Source organism: Myxocyprinus asiaticus, chromosome 2 (assembly GCF_019703515.2).
Source record: "Myxocyprinus asiaticus isolate MX2 ecotype Aquarium Trade chromosome 2, UBuf_Myxa_2, whole genome shotgun sequence".
Taxonomy (NCBI): domain Eukaryota; kingdom Metazoa; phylum Chordata; class Actinopteri; order Cypriniformes; family Catostomidae; genus Myxocyprinus; species Myxocyprinus asiaticus.
Genome location: NC_059345.1, coordinates 55475195 through 55493199, shown reverse-complemented (window position 1 = coordinate 55493199; position 18005 = coordinate 55475195). Strand labels below are relative to the sequence as shown.

At 38.8% G+C, this 18005-nt stretch overlaps 2 protein-coding genes across 4 annotated transcripts in view; one reads left to right on the top strand and one right to left on the bottom strand.

Moving 5' to 3' along the window:
- The window catches only part of LOC127454604 (leucine-rich repeat and calponin homology domain-containing protein 4-like), a 65638-nt gene extending 54988 nt beyond the window's left edge, over window positions 1–10650 (bottom strand). For all 3 annotated transcript variants that reach the window (XM_051721927.1, XM_051721931.1, XM_051721918.1), the window contains exon 1: window positions 10283–10650. In XM_051721927.1, coding sequence (XP_051577887.1) covers window positions 10283–10454 — 172 coding nt within the window. In that variant the 5' untranslated portion in view covers window positions 10455–10650. The remainder of the gene's footprint in view (window positions 1–10282) is intronic.
- A 3336-nt stretch (window positions 10651–13986) lies between these two features.
- LOC127411722 (peroxisomal acyl-coenzyme A oxidase 3-like) overlaps window positions 13987–18005 on the top strand; it is a 31377-nt gene continuing 27358 nt past the window's right edge. Inside the window, exons 1-3 of the mRNA XM_051647429.1 lie at window positions 13987–14063; window positions 15051–15235; window positions 15451–15684. Coding sequence (XP_051503389.1) covers window positions 15068–15235; window positions 15451–15684 — 402 coding nt within the window. The 5' untranslated portion in view covers window positions 13987–14063; window positions 15051–15067. The remainder of the gene's footprint in view (window positions 14064–15050; window positions 15236–15450; window positions 15685–18005) is intronic.

Here is an 18005-nt window from a genome sequence, read left to right as displayed (position 1 = left end):
GGTTTGGTTTCCCTCTTTCAATGAAATGTGTGTCCAAAGACGAGATCCATGCATTAATTTTGTCATGGAATAAAGTATCTTTTAATATCCTTTCTGTTCTTTACTGTCAGTTGTTGATCAAAAACAAAAAAAGAAACATTTAGTCCTAATCACACATCATGTAACACCATTCGACCAAAACACTGTCAAAGTTTCAGCCGCTGGTCTTAAAGAGACAGTACCATTTTAGCACTTATCATAATTATCAATTATATTTTTAAATAGCTTAAATGCGACTAAAATGACAAATAAAATTCGCAAAATTTATATTTCCGTCATTTAGCAAGTTACATTCTCTTAAAGCAAGTCTAAATATGTTGCTTTATAATGTATCTTGTTTTAAGGATTTTTAGACTATTTTTAAATGGAAAACAAGACAAAACACTTGATTACAATGGGGTTTTTTGCAGTTAATTTTTCACTGAATTAAACTTAATAAAAAGTTTTTTCCCCCTTTAATTCAGTTAATGTCATTAAGATCATTTTGTCCAACCTTATTGTTAGTAAGCACGTTTAAAAGGTTGTATTAAGTCAAGGCACAAGCTGAATAGTCGGTTAAGAGCTAATGATTAATCGTTGCAATAATCGCAGAATAGTTGAATAATCGTTCTAATAATCGATTATCAAAATAATCATTAGTTGCAGCCCTAATCACAACATGTATCATATCATGAGGTGGCTGGCAATTCCCAGCTCTAACGCACAACACACATACACACACTTACAAATCTTTACCAGATGACACTTATTCAAAAGAAGCACACACTATTACAAAACACAGCTGGACCTGTTAACTCACTGAAGAGCTTGAAATAAAACAGACAACCAAACAACACCCTCAATACACACACACACACACACACACACACAACTTGAACTTCTGTATAGCTGATGTTTCGAATAAATTCTCTCCACTCCACAATCTGAGAGGTCAATTTGCATAGGCAAACTATGTGCAGTCTGATATTTAACATTCAGAAGCACTGTACAAAGCTGGCTACATCCTAATTCAACAGGAAATGCTTTCATGCACTGGGATCTATCGGAACGACTCAAAAAAGAAGTATATTTTTAGCTAGCAACACTGTGAAAAGATGTATTTGTAAAGACGCTCTGAAATGTTGGATAATGCGCTTAAATATGTCACATACATGTCCACTGTCCCATGAAGTGATCATTGTATATATAGGGTCCCACTAATCATCATCATTAGTTTTTGAAAACCAGTCAACTTTAATAATAAGGATGCTCCGATTAGGATTTTACCATCCGATACAGATCTCCAATTTTCTTTTCATCTAATCATCCGATGCTGATCATTTAACTTTTTATCAGCAGCTCAGTCAAAACTGGTTATATGTAAGCTTTCTGCTGTTAACGGAATTATCTGCTGGTAATACCAGAGTTGTTGCCTAGTTTTTGCTGTCAAAATGACTGTTGGCTGATTGAATAATTTAATAAACAAAATATTCCATTTTACTCTTTACTCTAGGCCTTGAAAACAAGTAGGCTCATAAAAACTATTCTCTACTGTATATAAGATAGTCCTAAAGAACGAGGCTTAATGTCACTGAGATGAACTGATAACACATTGGTGAAATTAAACTTAAAGTGAAAGTTTGGTTAGTTTGTCACCATTTCACTTAATTTGTATTTATTATTTTATTATATTTCATTTAACAATGCATTATATTATAGTATCTAAATATTTTATATAGATTTATTATATGTACGCTCCTTCCTTTTCATATTGTTCATTTTGGGAGTGTAATAAGGGCGACACACTCTCTCGTACAGATGACAGGAGAATGGAGTAATGTTTCTGGACTCTACAGGTACTAATACTGTTTGCTCAGCAATCATTTAATAAAGATGTTTGAATTATATCCAATCTTGTATTCCACGTTATTATTATGATACCTGTGCCTCAGACTGAGATGCTGCTACCGCAGATGATAATAAAAACCGCTTCACGCAGGACGGTTTAGTGTGAATAAAGCACTTAGCGCTCGTAAGCAAACGGAACTGAACTCTAGAGGACTTCTGTTACTCTAAGCATTGTGTAGCACAGAACCACTCTGAAAACACTGTAATAATGCTCTAACTTATAGACTGGACAGCAAATAATCTTTGAAGCGAGCGGACTATTTATTTATTTAATTAAATCACAGCTTTTTGCGATTTAACAAATCGCACGAGGTCATATCGCGATTTCGATTTTATTTCGATTTATTTGTGCAGCCCTAATAGGGTCTGGTATTTAATTGTCTGGGAAAGGCAGTCATTAATTGTGTTCGATTTGAACTGTGCCTTGCCTTACCGATCGGCAAGATTTGCCGGTTGCAGCTGGGGGAGGATTGGAAAAGTAAGCCGTCAAGCCGAACACTTTGCGCTTCCCCGTCGTGTGCTGAACCTACATCAGACACGGCATATGGCGCGATGTTTACTTTCTTTATTGCAGACAAAGTGGATTTGATAGAAATTCAGATAGACAAGATGCTTGAACTATACATAATAACCAGAAACACTATTCATTTGAATAGGTTACGTGCTGCTTAAAGGGGTCATGTCATGAGGAATCAAATTTTCCTTGATATTTTGGCATAAGAGGTCTTTCTACTATAAAAACATACTGTAAATTTCAGGACTCAAAACTTAATCCCTATGCATAAAAGCATTTATTGAAACCAACCTGCAAAAACGTCTCGTTCTCTACTTCCGCGACTACCCTACATCACTAGTACATTCATTCATGACCGCCTCTACAGAGTTGATTCATTTCAACGCCTACTTAAATTCATCGCACCCTTGGCCCCACCCACTGGTGCTTTAGTTCGGACTCGGAGAGAGCAGGACATATGCATACTGTGGCCTCACTATTCCTGAACACCAAAGGGGACCCATCTGGACTATTTTGGACTATTTTTGTATATATTCATGCACTAGACAGACATCTTTGTCCGCTTTTACATTTCTCAGTACGCTTTTAAAAGACGCGGTGTCCTCTGAAGAGGAGATGCCATTACTGTCATTCAGCTGCTCTGCCTCTTGTTGTTTTGAGCACAATCTGCACTATTGTTGGTGTATGAAAACATGCGCTAGATGAACGTCTTTGACCGTTTTTGATACGTTTCCGGCGATGTGATGCATCTAGTTCACACCGTGCTTTGGACTATGTGTGTGCATCATGTGGATGTGTCTTCACTGTATTTCAGTGTGGGTTGTATGTTTTCTCGGCTCATATCAGTGTGGATTGCTTGTGAATCAGTCATAATAAGATTTAAGCTTTACAAAGAAACTGTTACTGAAGGATGGGGCAGATAACAACACTTGGACCCGATCAAAAACATAAGGAAACCAATTCATTCATGAATATTTCAAATGTCATGACTGTTTGATAGAGTATGGTGATGAGTGTTAACAGCTGTGCTTGAAATGAACAGTTTAACATATTCGGATGCAATATGTTGGGGGTGTGTTATGTGTAAACCATTAAATTTAGTTTTATATTGTTGTGGAGCTTGTTCATTCTCTTCTGACTGAGTTTCAAATATGGCTGATTTCGAGGGGCAGTACAATGTTACCCAATCATAACAGTGGGCGTTTACATTTAAGTTTTCAGGAGGTGCTTAGGCCAAAACAGAGCGTTTCAGACACAGGGCCAGAGACAGGGTGGACAATTGTTTTTTTATGAATAAACATGATATGTGAGATTAAGATTACATGAAAAGAGAACTGTACTGTTATAAAAAAATTTGTGTTGAGTTTAGCCAAACTGAGGGTGTCAGAATAAACACCTTGGCAATGGCATACTACCATACCACTCTTTTAAACTGACATAGAGCGCACGTCATCGGAGAGTCTGGCCAATTATGAATAAGCCGTGTCATCATTAGAGCAAATGCACCAGCTGACCCAGCCAGCTGGTCTCATCTCGCTGTTTGTACAACACGGTAAAATGCAATAAGTTGACGTTACTTAAAAAAAGGTGAGGAAACCAATTGCCTTATAAAAAGGCAATTGGTTTACATGCTTTTTTATGTAAGGTTAACCAGTTAGATTTTACAGTGAAATACTTTGTACTTTGTGACGAGGAGGAGGGAGTGGCCGGGCCGTGAGGGTACACGGCCGGCACTGAATCAGCTGATCAGCGGGAGAGCGAGATAAAGAGGAGCCGGAGATGCCAGTTTGAGAGAGAGAGAGAGACGCACGCGGCCGCGTTGTGTGTGTCTGTGTTTATGTTTGCTTAAGCTGAGTTTTGCATTAAAACTTTATGTTGACTGTTCAGCCGGTTCCTGCCTCCTCCTTGCCCATCCTTTAACTGTTACATCCTTTTATGGCATTTGTCACGGTGACGCAGCTGTGGCGCCAACTAAAGTCGGACAAAAATGTTAACTAGCTTCACTGCTTCAAGTCAGGTTCCGATCGGTCTGTGCAGCGCTGCATGAAGTCAAACACACCTGTTGTCAGCTCTATTTCCTTGCTATCTTTCTGTGACATCAGCGTGTGCGTGTGGACTGGACTCACACGCCAGCTCATCAAATAAAACTGTTTTAGACCTAAACAGAACTTGAATTAATTTAAAGGTGCACAATTTTCCTAATTAAGAAAGTTTTACTCCTAAAAGACATGGACTGTCACGTTAAAACATATCAATGAGATCTTGAGCACTCACACGAGATGAAGACTCCAGTCATATCAGTAACCTTATAAAAGCTGTTTTATTCTACATGGAGAGGGTCCACTCATGGGGGCTGCCATTTTAGGATCACATGACCAGCCAAATACTACTTACTTAATCTCAGTAAGGGGATTGTTATTGGACACTTTCACTCATGGATGTTTTTCACTTTCACACCTGTGATCTTTACAGCAAATGCACTACATACTGTAGGCTAATATATAAAGTTGCTTGGTAACTGCATACAGCCTACAGTTAGAATAATGAACAATATTACTTGCAGAAGAAATGTTAATTCCACCAAATTCTTATAATAATTACTAATTTAACTCTTTAGCACACATTGCTGTAGATGTTGTTTATTAAAAAAAAAGGTGATCTGCTTCACGTCATGCCAAAGAACACCCCTTATTCTTTGTAAAATCACTGTAAAGCACATCCTGTCATTGCTTAAACTGGGTTCACTTTATGATTTTGGCCATGATTTTTCTACCCGAGAAAAATTGGGGGGATTGTGAAAGATTTCTCTTGTCATAGGGCAAAATCGGCTGTCTTTGATTACTTTACCAATGGTTGATTAATTGTCTTTGTGAAGAATATTAGCCTTCGACGAGGTTCTGGCAGTGTCACAAATTTTGCATTGCAGTCGTACAGTGTGACTGTTCCTACGACGGCCATATTAGGTAAAACTATGTGTATCGTACAGTCTGACATAATGTTACACAGTGTGCCTGTGCCATAGAGCTGGGCGATATGGCCAAAAATATTATCACTATATTTTTTTTCATACTGTTCAATATCTATATATTTCACGTTATACATTTCATACCATTAATGGGGAAGGAAATGCATTCCACGTGTTTGTTAGACCTCAAGCATGAATGTAAATATAACTTGTTTGTTTACAAGTAAACTCCACTGTGTGACCTCTTTTCACCACAAATTTGCCATAATTTCATTGTCTTCAGCAGACGTTTGTCTCTCTCCTCATTGTCATTCATTTTTGAGTTTCTGGCAATGTTCATCTTCCAGAATTTGGCCCAATGTGTGTCAGCTACGTAACCCGTACATGACGTAATTGCTGTAGCCTAAAATCCATTTTGTCCACTGAAATAATTTTTTGTCTGTGTCAAAAAATTAGCGGACATGACACGATCATGAAAACACGTTTAACTAAAGAATACATTAATAGCAATGGTGTTGATGTTGTAGTTGATGTTGTGTTCAGTCGATAGCTGTATTGCATTGTCAGTGCTGTCTTGGTCGGTACACAACGATATCACATCACCCTGATAGCAAGCTAGCTAGCAGCTACCTAGCCTCATTACTGGTTTACAATACAGCAGGGCTAGGTAGCTGCTAGCCAGCTAATACTTCCTAAACAGCTGATTTCAAGATTGTAATTCAGTTAGCTAGTTGCGTGTATAACTTTACCGAACTGCTTGCGTTTTTAGCGGCACGAACCTGATCGTCTAGATGTAGAACATAATATCAAAAAAATAATCAAACCTTTATCATCGATAAATATCGAGATTGTTTCACCGCCCGGCCCTAGAACGCCATGGCTTTTACACAAGAATTCACTGGGATCAGACTGAACAGTCTGACAAGCAACAATCGTAAAGGAACCGAAAAATCGTACAATTATTGCTTTTATGAATGCTTCACAGTATTAAGAGTTTGTTTGCTTGTTACAATCACTAAACTTAAACAAACAGGCAAATCAAACCCAATCCTTTGATTCAGACAGACAATTGAGGCTGTGAATGTTCACCAAAAACGAAACAGTTATTAGGCCAATATCCTGACAGTCCAGACTTCCACCACTATAGACACAGCCATGCCTACGGGCTAAAATTGGACAGGAAATATTACTGATAGTAAGAGATCAATAAAGTGACCATTGTGAAAAAGCTATGGGGAGAGAGTGTCTGGCAGGATATACTCTGGGTCATCTCTAGAAAAATATTTCATCCAGATGACAGAAACTAAATTGAAGATGTTCTTCAGTGACCTGGATGACCGACAATCTTCACAGACCATGACGAGAAAGAGAAAGGACTAACAGAGAAGATGGGAAAAATGAGGAGAGAGAGGGGGTGAGAGAGAAGATTTCTTCAACAATGGAGAAGGGGTCTTTCTGAATGGGATTTCAGTTGGGGGGGGGGAGAGGAGGTTCCCTATTTCGGGAACATCACGACAATGGGAGCTGCCCACAAGCCAATTTTATTGAAAAAAAAAAGGCCTCTCTCCCTCCCTCTCTCTCAGCTGCCGCGAGGCTTAGTTGTGGTATGGAGTGTGTCCCACTGAATGAAAGACTGTGTTACAGGCTACACGTTCATGCCCCAGGCACAGTCACAAGTGTGTGGGATCCAGACGGAAAAAAATATTTTCATCTACCACACACGCAAAAACGAATTGACTGTACTTTTATTTTAGAGGTTCATCTTTGTGTCTATGTCCTGAAATGATTTTTCTCACAGAATTCCACTGGATGGCTTCTACTGTGGTCCTTTTGTTTTTATAAACTATTTTCTTTAGCTTTCTCTCAATCAATTTTTCAGTACCTCTTTCACCTATCTGGATTTCTGTTTCATTTCTCTGGAATGCAGAAGATAGACGCAGACTCTGTCGTCATCTCGCCCTAAAGTGCTGAGGCACAGTCAAGCATGTGTAATTGTTATCGTGTTAAGTCAACAACAGTGGCTTTATTTTTGCTCAGGTTATGAGTTTGTGCAGTGGTCTGTTTTTAAGAGGTCTGGATGGATTCGATGAGACAGGGCTTTGTTTCCTATCATGGGAATTTCAACAACACACACACACACCCTCCAAAACTGAACCCCTGCCCTTCCTAAGAGGAAGTTAGTCCATACTGGAGAGTAATCTTTCAGGAGAAAAAGAGACTGTGTGTGTATTTTAAAGTGGGTGAGTGAAAGAACAAACCAGGGCCTATCTATCCTCATCTCTTTAGATGCTTTGAGCAAAAGAAACACTATCATCTACTGTACCTCCTACCATTAAACTTAGCTCAATTCCACAATTGATACACAAGGTATCCTTAAAATAGATTAACTAAAACCACCAATTCTTGCAATAATATACGAGCAACACCTAGAAATCATTCTCCACCTGATGGTAGGTGTGTCTTTGAAACATGATTTTTATGGCATGATTTTTTTTTTAAACCAGGTCTATGCTTGGATTTCTTGCAATAACATGATAACGGTTTTAGGCCTGGTTCTCTTGGATTGTTCCACACCCTCAGACTGATCCAGAGACTCTTTAGCCCCAAGACAGAGCACTTGTATTAAAATGAATGGGAGAAATTGGGCCGGCCAATATGTCGGATATAGAAAAGGAAGTTCCGCCAATCATCTTTTAGATACAGACATTGCCTGTCAGTCAGCTCGAGAATGCGCATTCGCATTAGCTGGACCGGCCTGACAAATAGCGTTTTATAGCGTGATCTGAGCTGAAGAAGCTAAATCTATGATACCATTGTTGTCAGATTGTACCGCTGATCTGAAATATGATCTTTGATCATAGATCTTTGATTCTAGAGACTGTTGTGCGTGAAAATCCCAGGAGATCAGCAGGTACAGAAATATTCAAACCAGCCTGTCTGGCACCAACAATCATCCATGCGATTGTCTAATCAGCCAATCGTGTGGCAGCAGTGCAGTGCATAAAATCTTGCAGATGCGGGTCAGGAGCTTCAGTTAATGTTCACATCAACCATCAGAATGGGGGGAAAAATTTGATCTCAGTGATTTGGACCGTGGCATGATTGTTGGTGCCAGGTGGCTGGTTTGAGTATTTCTGAAACTGCTGATCTCCTGGGATTTTCACACACAACAGTCTCTAGAATTTACTCAGAATGGTGCCAAAAACAAAAAAACATCCAGTGAGCAGCAGTTCTGCGGATGGAAATGCCTTGTTGATGAGAGAGGTCAACAGAGAATGGCCAGACTGGTTCCAACTGATAAAGTCTACGGTAACTCAGATAACTGCTCTGTACAATTGTGGTGAGAAGAATATCATCTCACAATGCTATTGAGATGCGGTTTGGCGCTGTTTTGGTGGCATAAGGGGGACCTACACAATATTAGGCAGGTAGTTTTAATGTTGTGGCTGATCATGTAGCTTCAGGCAGAGCTCCAAAAAGGATTGGGAGCTCCAAACCGCCAGCAAAGATATAGGGAGCCTCTAACCTTTTCACTAAAGGCCCAGGTATTCTTCGTTTTTGCGCGTTCCGAATCGGCTCGCGTCTGGTCGACCATGTTGCCTTTGCGAGTATACTCTTCCAACCGCAAGCAAATACGAACGCATTTGACGCATGCCCACTTCAACTTCTTTGTGGTACTCTTTTTAGTGCGGTCAATAGTAGGCGCATGCGTCAGCGACATGCACATCCGAGGACCGCGTGCACGAGTCAAGAAAATACAGCAGGCGCGCGGTCAATCCTCCTTGGAATCTACGCCCCTGAAACAGAGCATACCATGCTTGACATACTGAACAATTCACAGGTGCAAGGGAATCTGACATGAACGTAGTCAAGTGTCTGGCACATATTACATGGTTGGCATCAACATAAGCCAAGATTATTCAGAATCTTCATTATTACTAGGGATGTCACCAAATATTCAAAACTGGGGGGACTAAACATACAAGTTTAAAAAGCAGCTATTGAAAAACCCATCAATCATTAATCTGAATGTTGGGAGGGACATGTCCCTCATCTTTGGTGGCTACAGGCCTGCTTTTTCACTCATGCATTTGAGGTAATGCCATTGCATTAACTCAACAGCGGCATCACAAAAACCAACAGTGGCATCACATATAGCAGTACAGGAACTGAAATGAGTCTAAATGGCATGAAATGCCACATGCAGATATGGGCTGGATGGCTCCTACCCAAACTGCATGGTAAAATCCACCAGACTTCTTTAAACACGCCATGTGCGTGGGGGGACAAACTGCTTTAAACCCACTTTGTATGAGAGAGGAGCAGATGGTCATATTAGTGTTGTTGGCAAGATGGATCTCCTCAGCATGAATTAGCACATCATCCATGAGCTGACTCCAACAATAACGTTTTATATCAGAAGTCACGCTCGATTTAATTGCACTGAGATACAGAATGTGAAGTTTTACAGTGTCTCTTGCTGTGGTAAGATGGCTCAGCTCGAGTTTAGTTTTCACTTCGACAACAGGAAGAAGAGAAGCACAGGCGCAGATGTCTTCCATTTATAACGCAAACTTCAGTCAAACAGCCTAAAAAAGTAAACAATCTGACTTTGAAAAGACAGCATAGTCCCTAACGCTCGTGCATGTTCAGTGATGCAGTTCTTTAGAAACTATAGAGAGGGCTGAATTGAACTTATGATGTGATCCCCTTCCTACAACGATAAGGAAATTGAAAGATCCGCTTTTTCTGGGTCGGGCGTGATGATGTCGATGGGGTGCAGGTGAAGACACTCAAACAAAGGACATTAAATGTACTGATACACACTCCCTTCCCCCTTCACTGATCCACTGGCCGCTTTATTGAAGTCCCCTTACCTGCGTGTGTGATGTCGGACAGGTCATAGTTCCTGGCGGTGCTGGGGAACTCCTTTAGTTTCCGGTTGGAGAGGATGAGCGCGCCGCTGGACGCAGCCTCCTCGAGCGCTTTCTCAACGCTCCTGCTGGCCGCTACGGTCGCCGGCAGCTGGGCTCCATCCCCAGCAGCCATCAAACACTTAATATGACCCAAAACTTACTCTTTATAACGACAAGCACACTGGTTAAAACATAATTTCATCCAAGTGATGGTCTACAGCGCGGAAGTAAGTTTTTGTACTCCAAAAGTGATGGTAAATCCAGCAATAGAGTAAAGTTGCTCTCAGCGGTGAGTTGACAGTCAAAAGCTGCTTGCGGAAGCCGAAAGAGAAAGGGCGGAGTTTACGGGATTGAGCAAGTCTTGATTGACAGGGCGGACACACCCTGTACGTATGGGCTCACGAAATGAACACAAAGCGCTGCAGTCTTTGGAAGGGGGAAATGATCCATTTTTTGGTCGCTTGGAGGTTTTGTAATACACATCACATGAAGAATTTTTGGAGTTTCAAACCGAGCAACATATTTTGCATTGTTCGCATACTGATAAAAATGGTGAGATTTACACCAGCAGCTAATATCACGAAGCATTTCCCTGTTTCAAGATCCATTAAAGTGATAGTTCACCCCAAAATGAAAATTCTCTCATCATTTACTCACCCTCATGCCATCCCAGATATGTATGACTTTCTTTCTTCTGCTGAACACAAATTAAGATTTATCGAAGAATATCTCAGCTCTGTAGGTCCATACAATGCAAGTGGATGGTGACTAAGCTCCAAAAAGCACATAAAGGCAGCATAAAAGTTATTCATACAACTCCAGGGTTTAATCCATGTCTTCAGAAGCAAACCAATAATTTTTTGGTGAGAACAGACAAAAATGTAATTAATTTTTCATAATAAATCTTGATATCAGCTGTTAAATTTTGGTCTGTTCTCACCCAAACCCTATTGGATCTCTTCAGAAGACATGGATTAAACCACTGGAGTCGTATGTATTACTTTTATGCTGCCTGCATGTGTTTTTTTGGAGCTTGAAAGTTCTGGTCACCATTCACTTGCATTGTATGGACCTACAGAGCTGAGATATTCTTAATTTGTGTTCTGCAGAAGAAAGAAAGGGTGATTAAATGATAAGAGAATTTAAATTTTTGGGTGAACTATTCCTTTAACTTGACATGTGCAATCATTGAGAGAGAGGAGGAAATATTACATTAACAAACCGATAGCATTAGTTCACCCCGCTTTGCTTTGTACAGTATGTAGACCAACCTCTTCCATCATCTAATGAGAGCGTAAGAGATTGTCTGAACTGAAAAATCTTACGCTGTCTGACATTTTTTTTTTTTTTTACTTGGCCAATTTTTTTACTTAAAAAAAAAAATGCTAAATCATTCAGTAAATTGTCAATAAAAGGGATATTTTAATAGCGTTTGCGTCCTTTTGTCTGTCTGCTTGACCATTTACAAAATTATAAACAATAGGCTACTACAGGATTTGGTTCAGCAGTGTTGTTGTATAAGGATATCTTGAAGTGACACATTAGCCCACATAATATGCATATTTGACAGAGTTATTGCTTACCCATGCATGCTGAATTCCTGTTAGTTTTTGTTTAGTGTTTGTGAGTTTAGCATTTTTGGCCCGAGAGGGGCAACAAGTGGGTCACAAAATTATCCACTGTAATTTCCATTACTCCCCATGGAACAAAACTGAGAGGAAGAGAGGGATCGAGTGAGCCCAACGGAAGAGAAACGATAAGAGGGCGTGAGAAAGAGTGGTGTCATTAGAGATATGAAGCTCCAATCATGGTCTGTGTTTGAAACCAGAGTTAGGAATATGTTCTAAAAATATGGGATTATGTTATGGGAGTCTTTATCTGTTTTCTTAGTGTTCTCATTCGCTTTTAAAGCCTATGGTTAGCCTATAGAATTGCTTGTATTCTTTGCTATCTGTATTGATAATAGCTAATAATGTAATATGTTCACTTTTGTTATTGTTGGTAAGAAAGTGTCTGCTAAGAGCATAATTTTATTAGCATTTTGTTATCCTTTTTGTTGTTCTTTACCACCTTCTAATTTCATTACATCCTCAATAAGGTATGTAGTTCACCTTCATGGTGAATATGAATTATTCATGAATAATTACCTATGGAATCTATGCCCCTGATTGAGGTCATTTCCTTCCTTCCTAATTAAAGGAATATTCTGGGATCAATACAAGTTAAGCTCAATCAACAGCATATGTGGCATAAAATTGATTACCACAAAATTACATTTGACTTGCCCCTCCTTTTCTAGTAGAAGCAAAAATAGAGGTTACAGTGAGATACTTACAATGGAAGTGAAGCCCCCAGCTTGAGCTTTAACCTGACTGCAGAGAACTCATCCAAACAGGATGCATGTGCTGTGTCTTAAAAGCATATAAAGTGAGCTCTCTAACACATTTTCAAACAAATGTTGTCCATTTTCCTCATTCAGTATAAAATTAAACCCTCCCTATGTGCTACTTAAAATAATCAATTATCCAGATTCCAGACTGAGTGCCTTTAGATTTACTGTAAGATGATGTTTTGTCATATCTGTCTTCCCTTTATACATGAGATGAAGGTGAATTTGTTTGCAGAGGCCCCTTGTTAGTGTTGTCAGTGGTCATGTCATGGTAAAATAAATGTTACCGTGCTGGAAGAAACAGTAAAAGCGGTGCATAAGCATATTCACTTGTGTTTTTTGTTTTTTTTTTTTTTTTGTTTTTTTTTTGTATGACACCGCCCCCTGCCGTACTAAGTCATGTTTACAGGTTTAAAAAAGAGCCCTGTGTGTGTACCAGAATGTTTCGGGGGAGAAAAGACATTTCAGAATAATTTAGAATCATAATATTATAATGGTATTTTTTAATTATGTTATTTATATTATTTTATATATATATATATATATATATATATATATATATATATATATATATATATATATATATATATATATATATATATTATAATATGTATACACTCATATCTGACAACATTTTTTATTGGTTTACACACACACACACACACACAATTTATCAATCACACCCTTCTGGTACACCCTTATGGCTTTCCGAGGGACACGTGCAGAGATTCTTTTGATTTTTTAAGTGACAACCTCCATGGCTCTATCATTGGAGAGAACGAAACGGTCATCTAGCGTGTTACGACAGTAAGTCATCGTTTGCGTATACCATACAAGCGAATGGGGAGAACCGTAAACTGACACCTACCTGTCGCAAAATTGTCCGTGAATTATCTTATAAAACAGCAATTTTATCGTAGTAAACTCCACACATAGTTCATTCCAAAATTATTGTTTAGTGTAAAACATGTTGAATATTGGCGAACAGGTGGTCAATTCATTAAGTTATGAGCTGTTTCCTCACAAAAGCAGTTTATTCAGCACACTGAAGCGTCTCTTCCATAGACATCCCTTAAAAAAAAAATGCCTCTTGTATACACGCCAGTGTACCGCCCATAGAATGTCTATGTGACCGCCGCGTTATGCTATTGTATCCTAAGCCGTTATGCTCGCTAGTAGAAGGGCTCTGATATGTGCGATGGCTTAGTTGTAAAAGTTAGTTGTAAATATGGTGCACTGCGCCTTTAAAGTGCAGAGCTTCTCTGATTGGTCACATGTGGTCACCTGAGTGCTTCCTCCTCTGAAGGGGCAGCATTGACCTGAGTACAGAAGCGCTTGAGGTTACCAGACAAGGTAAGACACAAATGACAGTTTACCACTATCCAAACTAATGATTTACATGTAATCGCTTTGCACAAGCAAAAACATTTTATTCACTGTTGCTGTTTATTAAATGATATTGACATTAGCTAGATTGCCTAAATACCAGGCTAATAATTTGTTTGGTCGTCCGTTGTGCTCATGTTTGTTTTGATACACTCTATAATTTTCTGTGCAAGAAATATTCCACTCTGTCTATTTTAGTGTTTCATATATGCTAGGCATAAGCCAGTTGCGAGCAATTTAAATATCCACAAAGCCTCGTTTGTGTTGTATTTGATCAGTTTGGTGAACATGAGTTTTGTAACTGACATTGAACTTTGTATTGAGTTGGCAGCTGAAATGACACTGTTGAACTGATAACTGGATCACACACCTTTGATTCTTGCCAGTGAAAAAGAAAGTTTGTGAAATTAACTTCGCTTTTATCAAAGGTTTATTTATGCTAATGTTGATGAAAATATCACCCTAGGAGCATACAATCGGTTTTGGGCGAGAACAGACCAAAATTAAACTTTTTCACAATAAATCTTGACATCAGCAGTCTCCTTGGTGATCATGATTTCAAGCTCGATTACACTTCCTAGTACCCTCTAGCGCTCTGTGCATGCCTCAAGCATTAGGAAGAGTAATCGAGCTTGAAATCATGATCACCAAGGAGACTGCTGTCAAGATTTATTGTGAAAAGGAGTTTAATTTTGGTCTGTTTTCAGAAGACGTGGATTAAACCACTGGAGTCGATGGATTACTTTTATGCTGCCTTTATGTGTTTTTGGAGCCTCAAAGTTCTGGTCACCATTCACTTGCATTTTATGGACCTACAGAGCTAAGATATTCTTCTGAACCAACTGGATCTTTTCAGAAGTTTGTTAATGACAACCCAGTTCTTCCACACAGCTATACAATGTACTGTAATAATGATCTATAATAAACAATAATTTGGTTATGTTCTCTTCTAAGTGCCTTAGCCACAGGACATGAGTGTGCCGGCCATCACAGATGCTAAATACGTCCTGGGTGAGAAAATGGATGAGGGCATTCCAGACCTTCCAAATGGTCCATTGGACATCTACAGGAAAAAAGCATCCTTCAGCTGGAAGGATATGATGCGGTTTCTGGAGGGTGATGAAATCATTGCATTTAAGGTAAGATTGTGTTGCTCAACTTTTGATTTCCTTTACATCTTATTGTAAGTTTAGCATCAGCGTAATGACAAATGTGTGGATTAATAAGTACATTTACCCCAAAAATTAGACTATTAAAATGACAGATGTTTAGATTGAGCTAAGTTTAAGCGGATTCCTCTTTGACCACTAAGGAGCACACATTGATGTTGATTTCTCTTTCTTTCTCTGAGTAGCAACACATGTTCAGAACTTTGGAGAATGACCCACTCTTTGCACGGCTGCCTGGTGAGGATATCCCGCTGGAGCAGATGCGAGAGCTCACCTTCCGTCGCTGTAAACAGTTATTTAAGTACAACTTTTTAACACATGATGACATCATGCAGAACCCCTGGAAAATTACCATTCTTAACGACTGCCTGGGAATGTATGACTGGTCTTTGGGAGCTAAGTACTCCCTCAACAAAGGGGTGAGTTAATTTCACCAAAGGACCCCCCTCACACCAAGACTTGAATTTTGAAATGTGGCTGCTAACCATTGAGCTAAACACACTACCCTCCACAGAACAGCTTTTAGTGGTGTTTTCTAATAGCTTACAGTTCAGCTACACTCTTCAGGTTCTGCTTGCAAGTTATTTTGGATTTGGCTGATGCTTTTATCCAAAGCAACTTGCAGTGCATTCAAGCAGTTTATGTGTTGCCTGGGAATTGAACCCATGACATTACACTCAAAAAAATAGTTTTAAGATTTACGCATTTCAGTTTCATAACAAAATTTGGTAACACGTTACAGGAAGGTTCTATTCGTTAAAATAAGTTAATGCATTAGGTACCATGAACTAACAATGAACAAAATATGTTTTTAAAGCATTTAAATTTTTTTTGTTAATGTTAGTTAATAAAAATACAATAGTTCATAATGCATTAACTAATGTAAACATACAGCTTTTGATTTTAAAAATGTATTACTATATGTTGAAATTAACATTAAACAAGATTATTAAATGCTGTAAAAGTATTGTACATTAATTCATGTTAACAAATAGAACCTTATTGTAAAGTGCCACCCCTAATTCCAACATATTGAATTGAGTAATCGTTAAAATATATATATATATATATATATATATATATATATATATATATATATATATATATATATATATATCACACACACACATACACAGTTGAGGTCAGAAGTCATTAAAACTCATTTTTTAACCACAGATATTATATTAGCAAACTATAGTTTTGGCAGGTCGTTTAGGACATCTACTTTGTGCATGACATGAGTAATTTTTCCAACAGTTGTTTACAGACAGATTGTTTCACTTTTAATTGACTATATCACAATTCCAGTGGGTCATAAATTTACATACACTAAGTTAACTATGCCTTGGAAAATTTCAGAAAATTATGTCAAGCCTTTAGACAGTTAGCTTCTGACAGGAGGTGTACTGAATTGGAGGTGTACCTGTGGATGTATTTTAAGGCCTACCTTCAAACTCAGTGCCTCTTTGCTTGACATCATGGGAAAATCAAAAGAAATCAGCCAAGACCTCAGAAAACAATTGTGAACCTCCACAAGTCTGGTTCTTCCTTGGAAGCAATTTCCAAATGCCTGAAGGTACCACATTCATCTGTACAAACAATAGTACGCAAGTATAAGCACCGTGGGACCACGCAGCCATCATACTATTTAGGAAGGAGACGCATTCTGTCTCCTAGAGATGAATATAGTTTGGTGCGAAAAGTGCAAATCAATCCCAGAACAACAGCAAAGGACCTTGTGAAGATGCTGGAGGAAACAGGTCAACAAGTATCTATATCCACAGTTAAACAAGTCCTATATCAACATAACTTGGAAGACTGCTCAGCAAGGAGGAAGCCACTGCTCCAAAACCGCCATAAAAAAGCCAGACTACAGTTTGCAAGTGCACATGGGGACAAAGATCTTACTTTTTGGAGAAATGTCCTCTGGTCTAATGAAACAGAATTTGAACTGTTTGTCCATAATAACCATCATTATGTTTGGAGGAAAAAGGGTGAGGCTTGCAAGCCGAACAACACCATCCCAACCGTGAAGCATGGGGGTGGCAGCATCATTTTGTGGGGGTGCTTTGCTGCAGGAGGGACTGATGCACTTCACAAAATAGATAGCATCATGAGGAAGGAAAATTATGTGGATATGTTGAAGCAACATCTCTAGACATCAGCCAGGAAGTTAAAGCTCGGTCGCAAATGTGTCTTCCAAATGGACAATGACCCCAAGCATACCTCCAAAGTTGTGGCAAAATGGCTTAAGGACAACAAAGTCAAGGTATTGGAGTGGCCATCACAAAGCACTGACCTCAGTCCCATAGAAAATTTGTGGGCAGAACTGCAAAAGCATGTGCGAGCAAGGAGGCCTACAAACCTGACTCAGTTACACCAGTTCTGTCTGGAGGAATGGACCAAAATTCCAGCAACTTATTGTGAGAAGCTTGTGGAAGGCTACCCAAAATGTTTGACCCAAGTTAAATAATTTAAAGGCAATGCTACCAAATACTAACAAAGTGTATGTAAACTTCTAAACCACTGGGAATGTGAAAGCTGAAATAAATCGTTCTCTCTACTATTATTCTAACATTTCACACACACACACACACACACACACACACACGCACACACACATATATATATATATATATATATATATATATATATATATATATATATATATATATATATATATATATATAAGCTGCACTATGTAAGATTTTTTGGTTAAGAATTAACAAATTGCCATTAT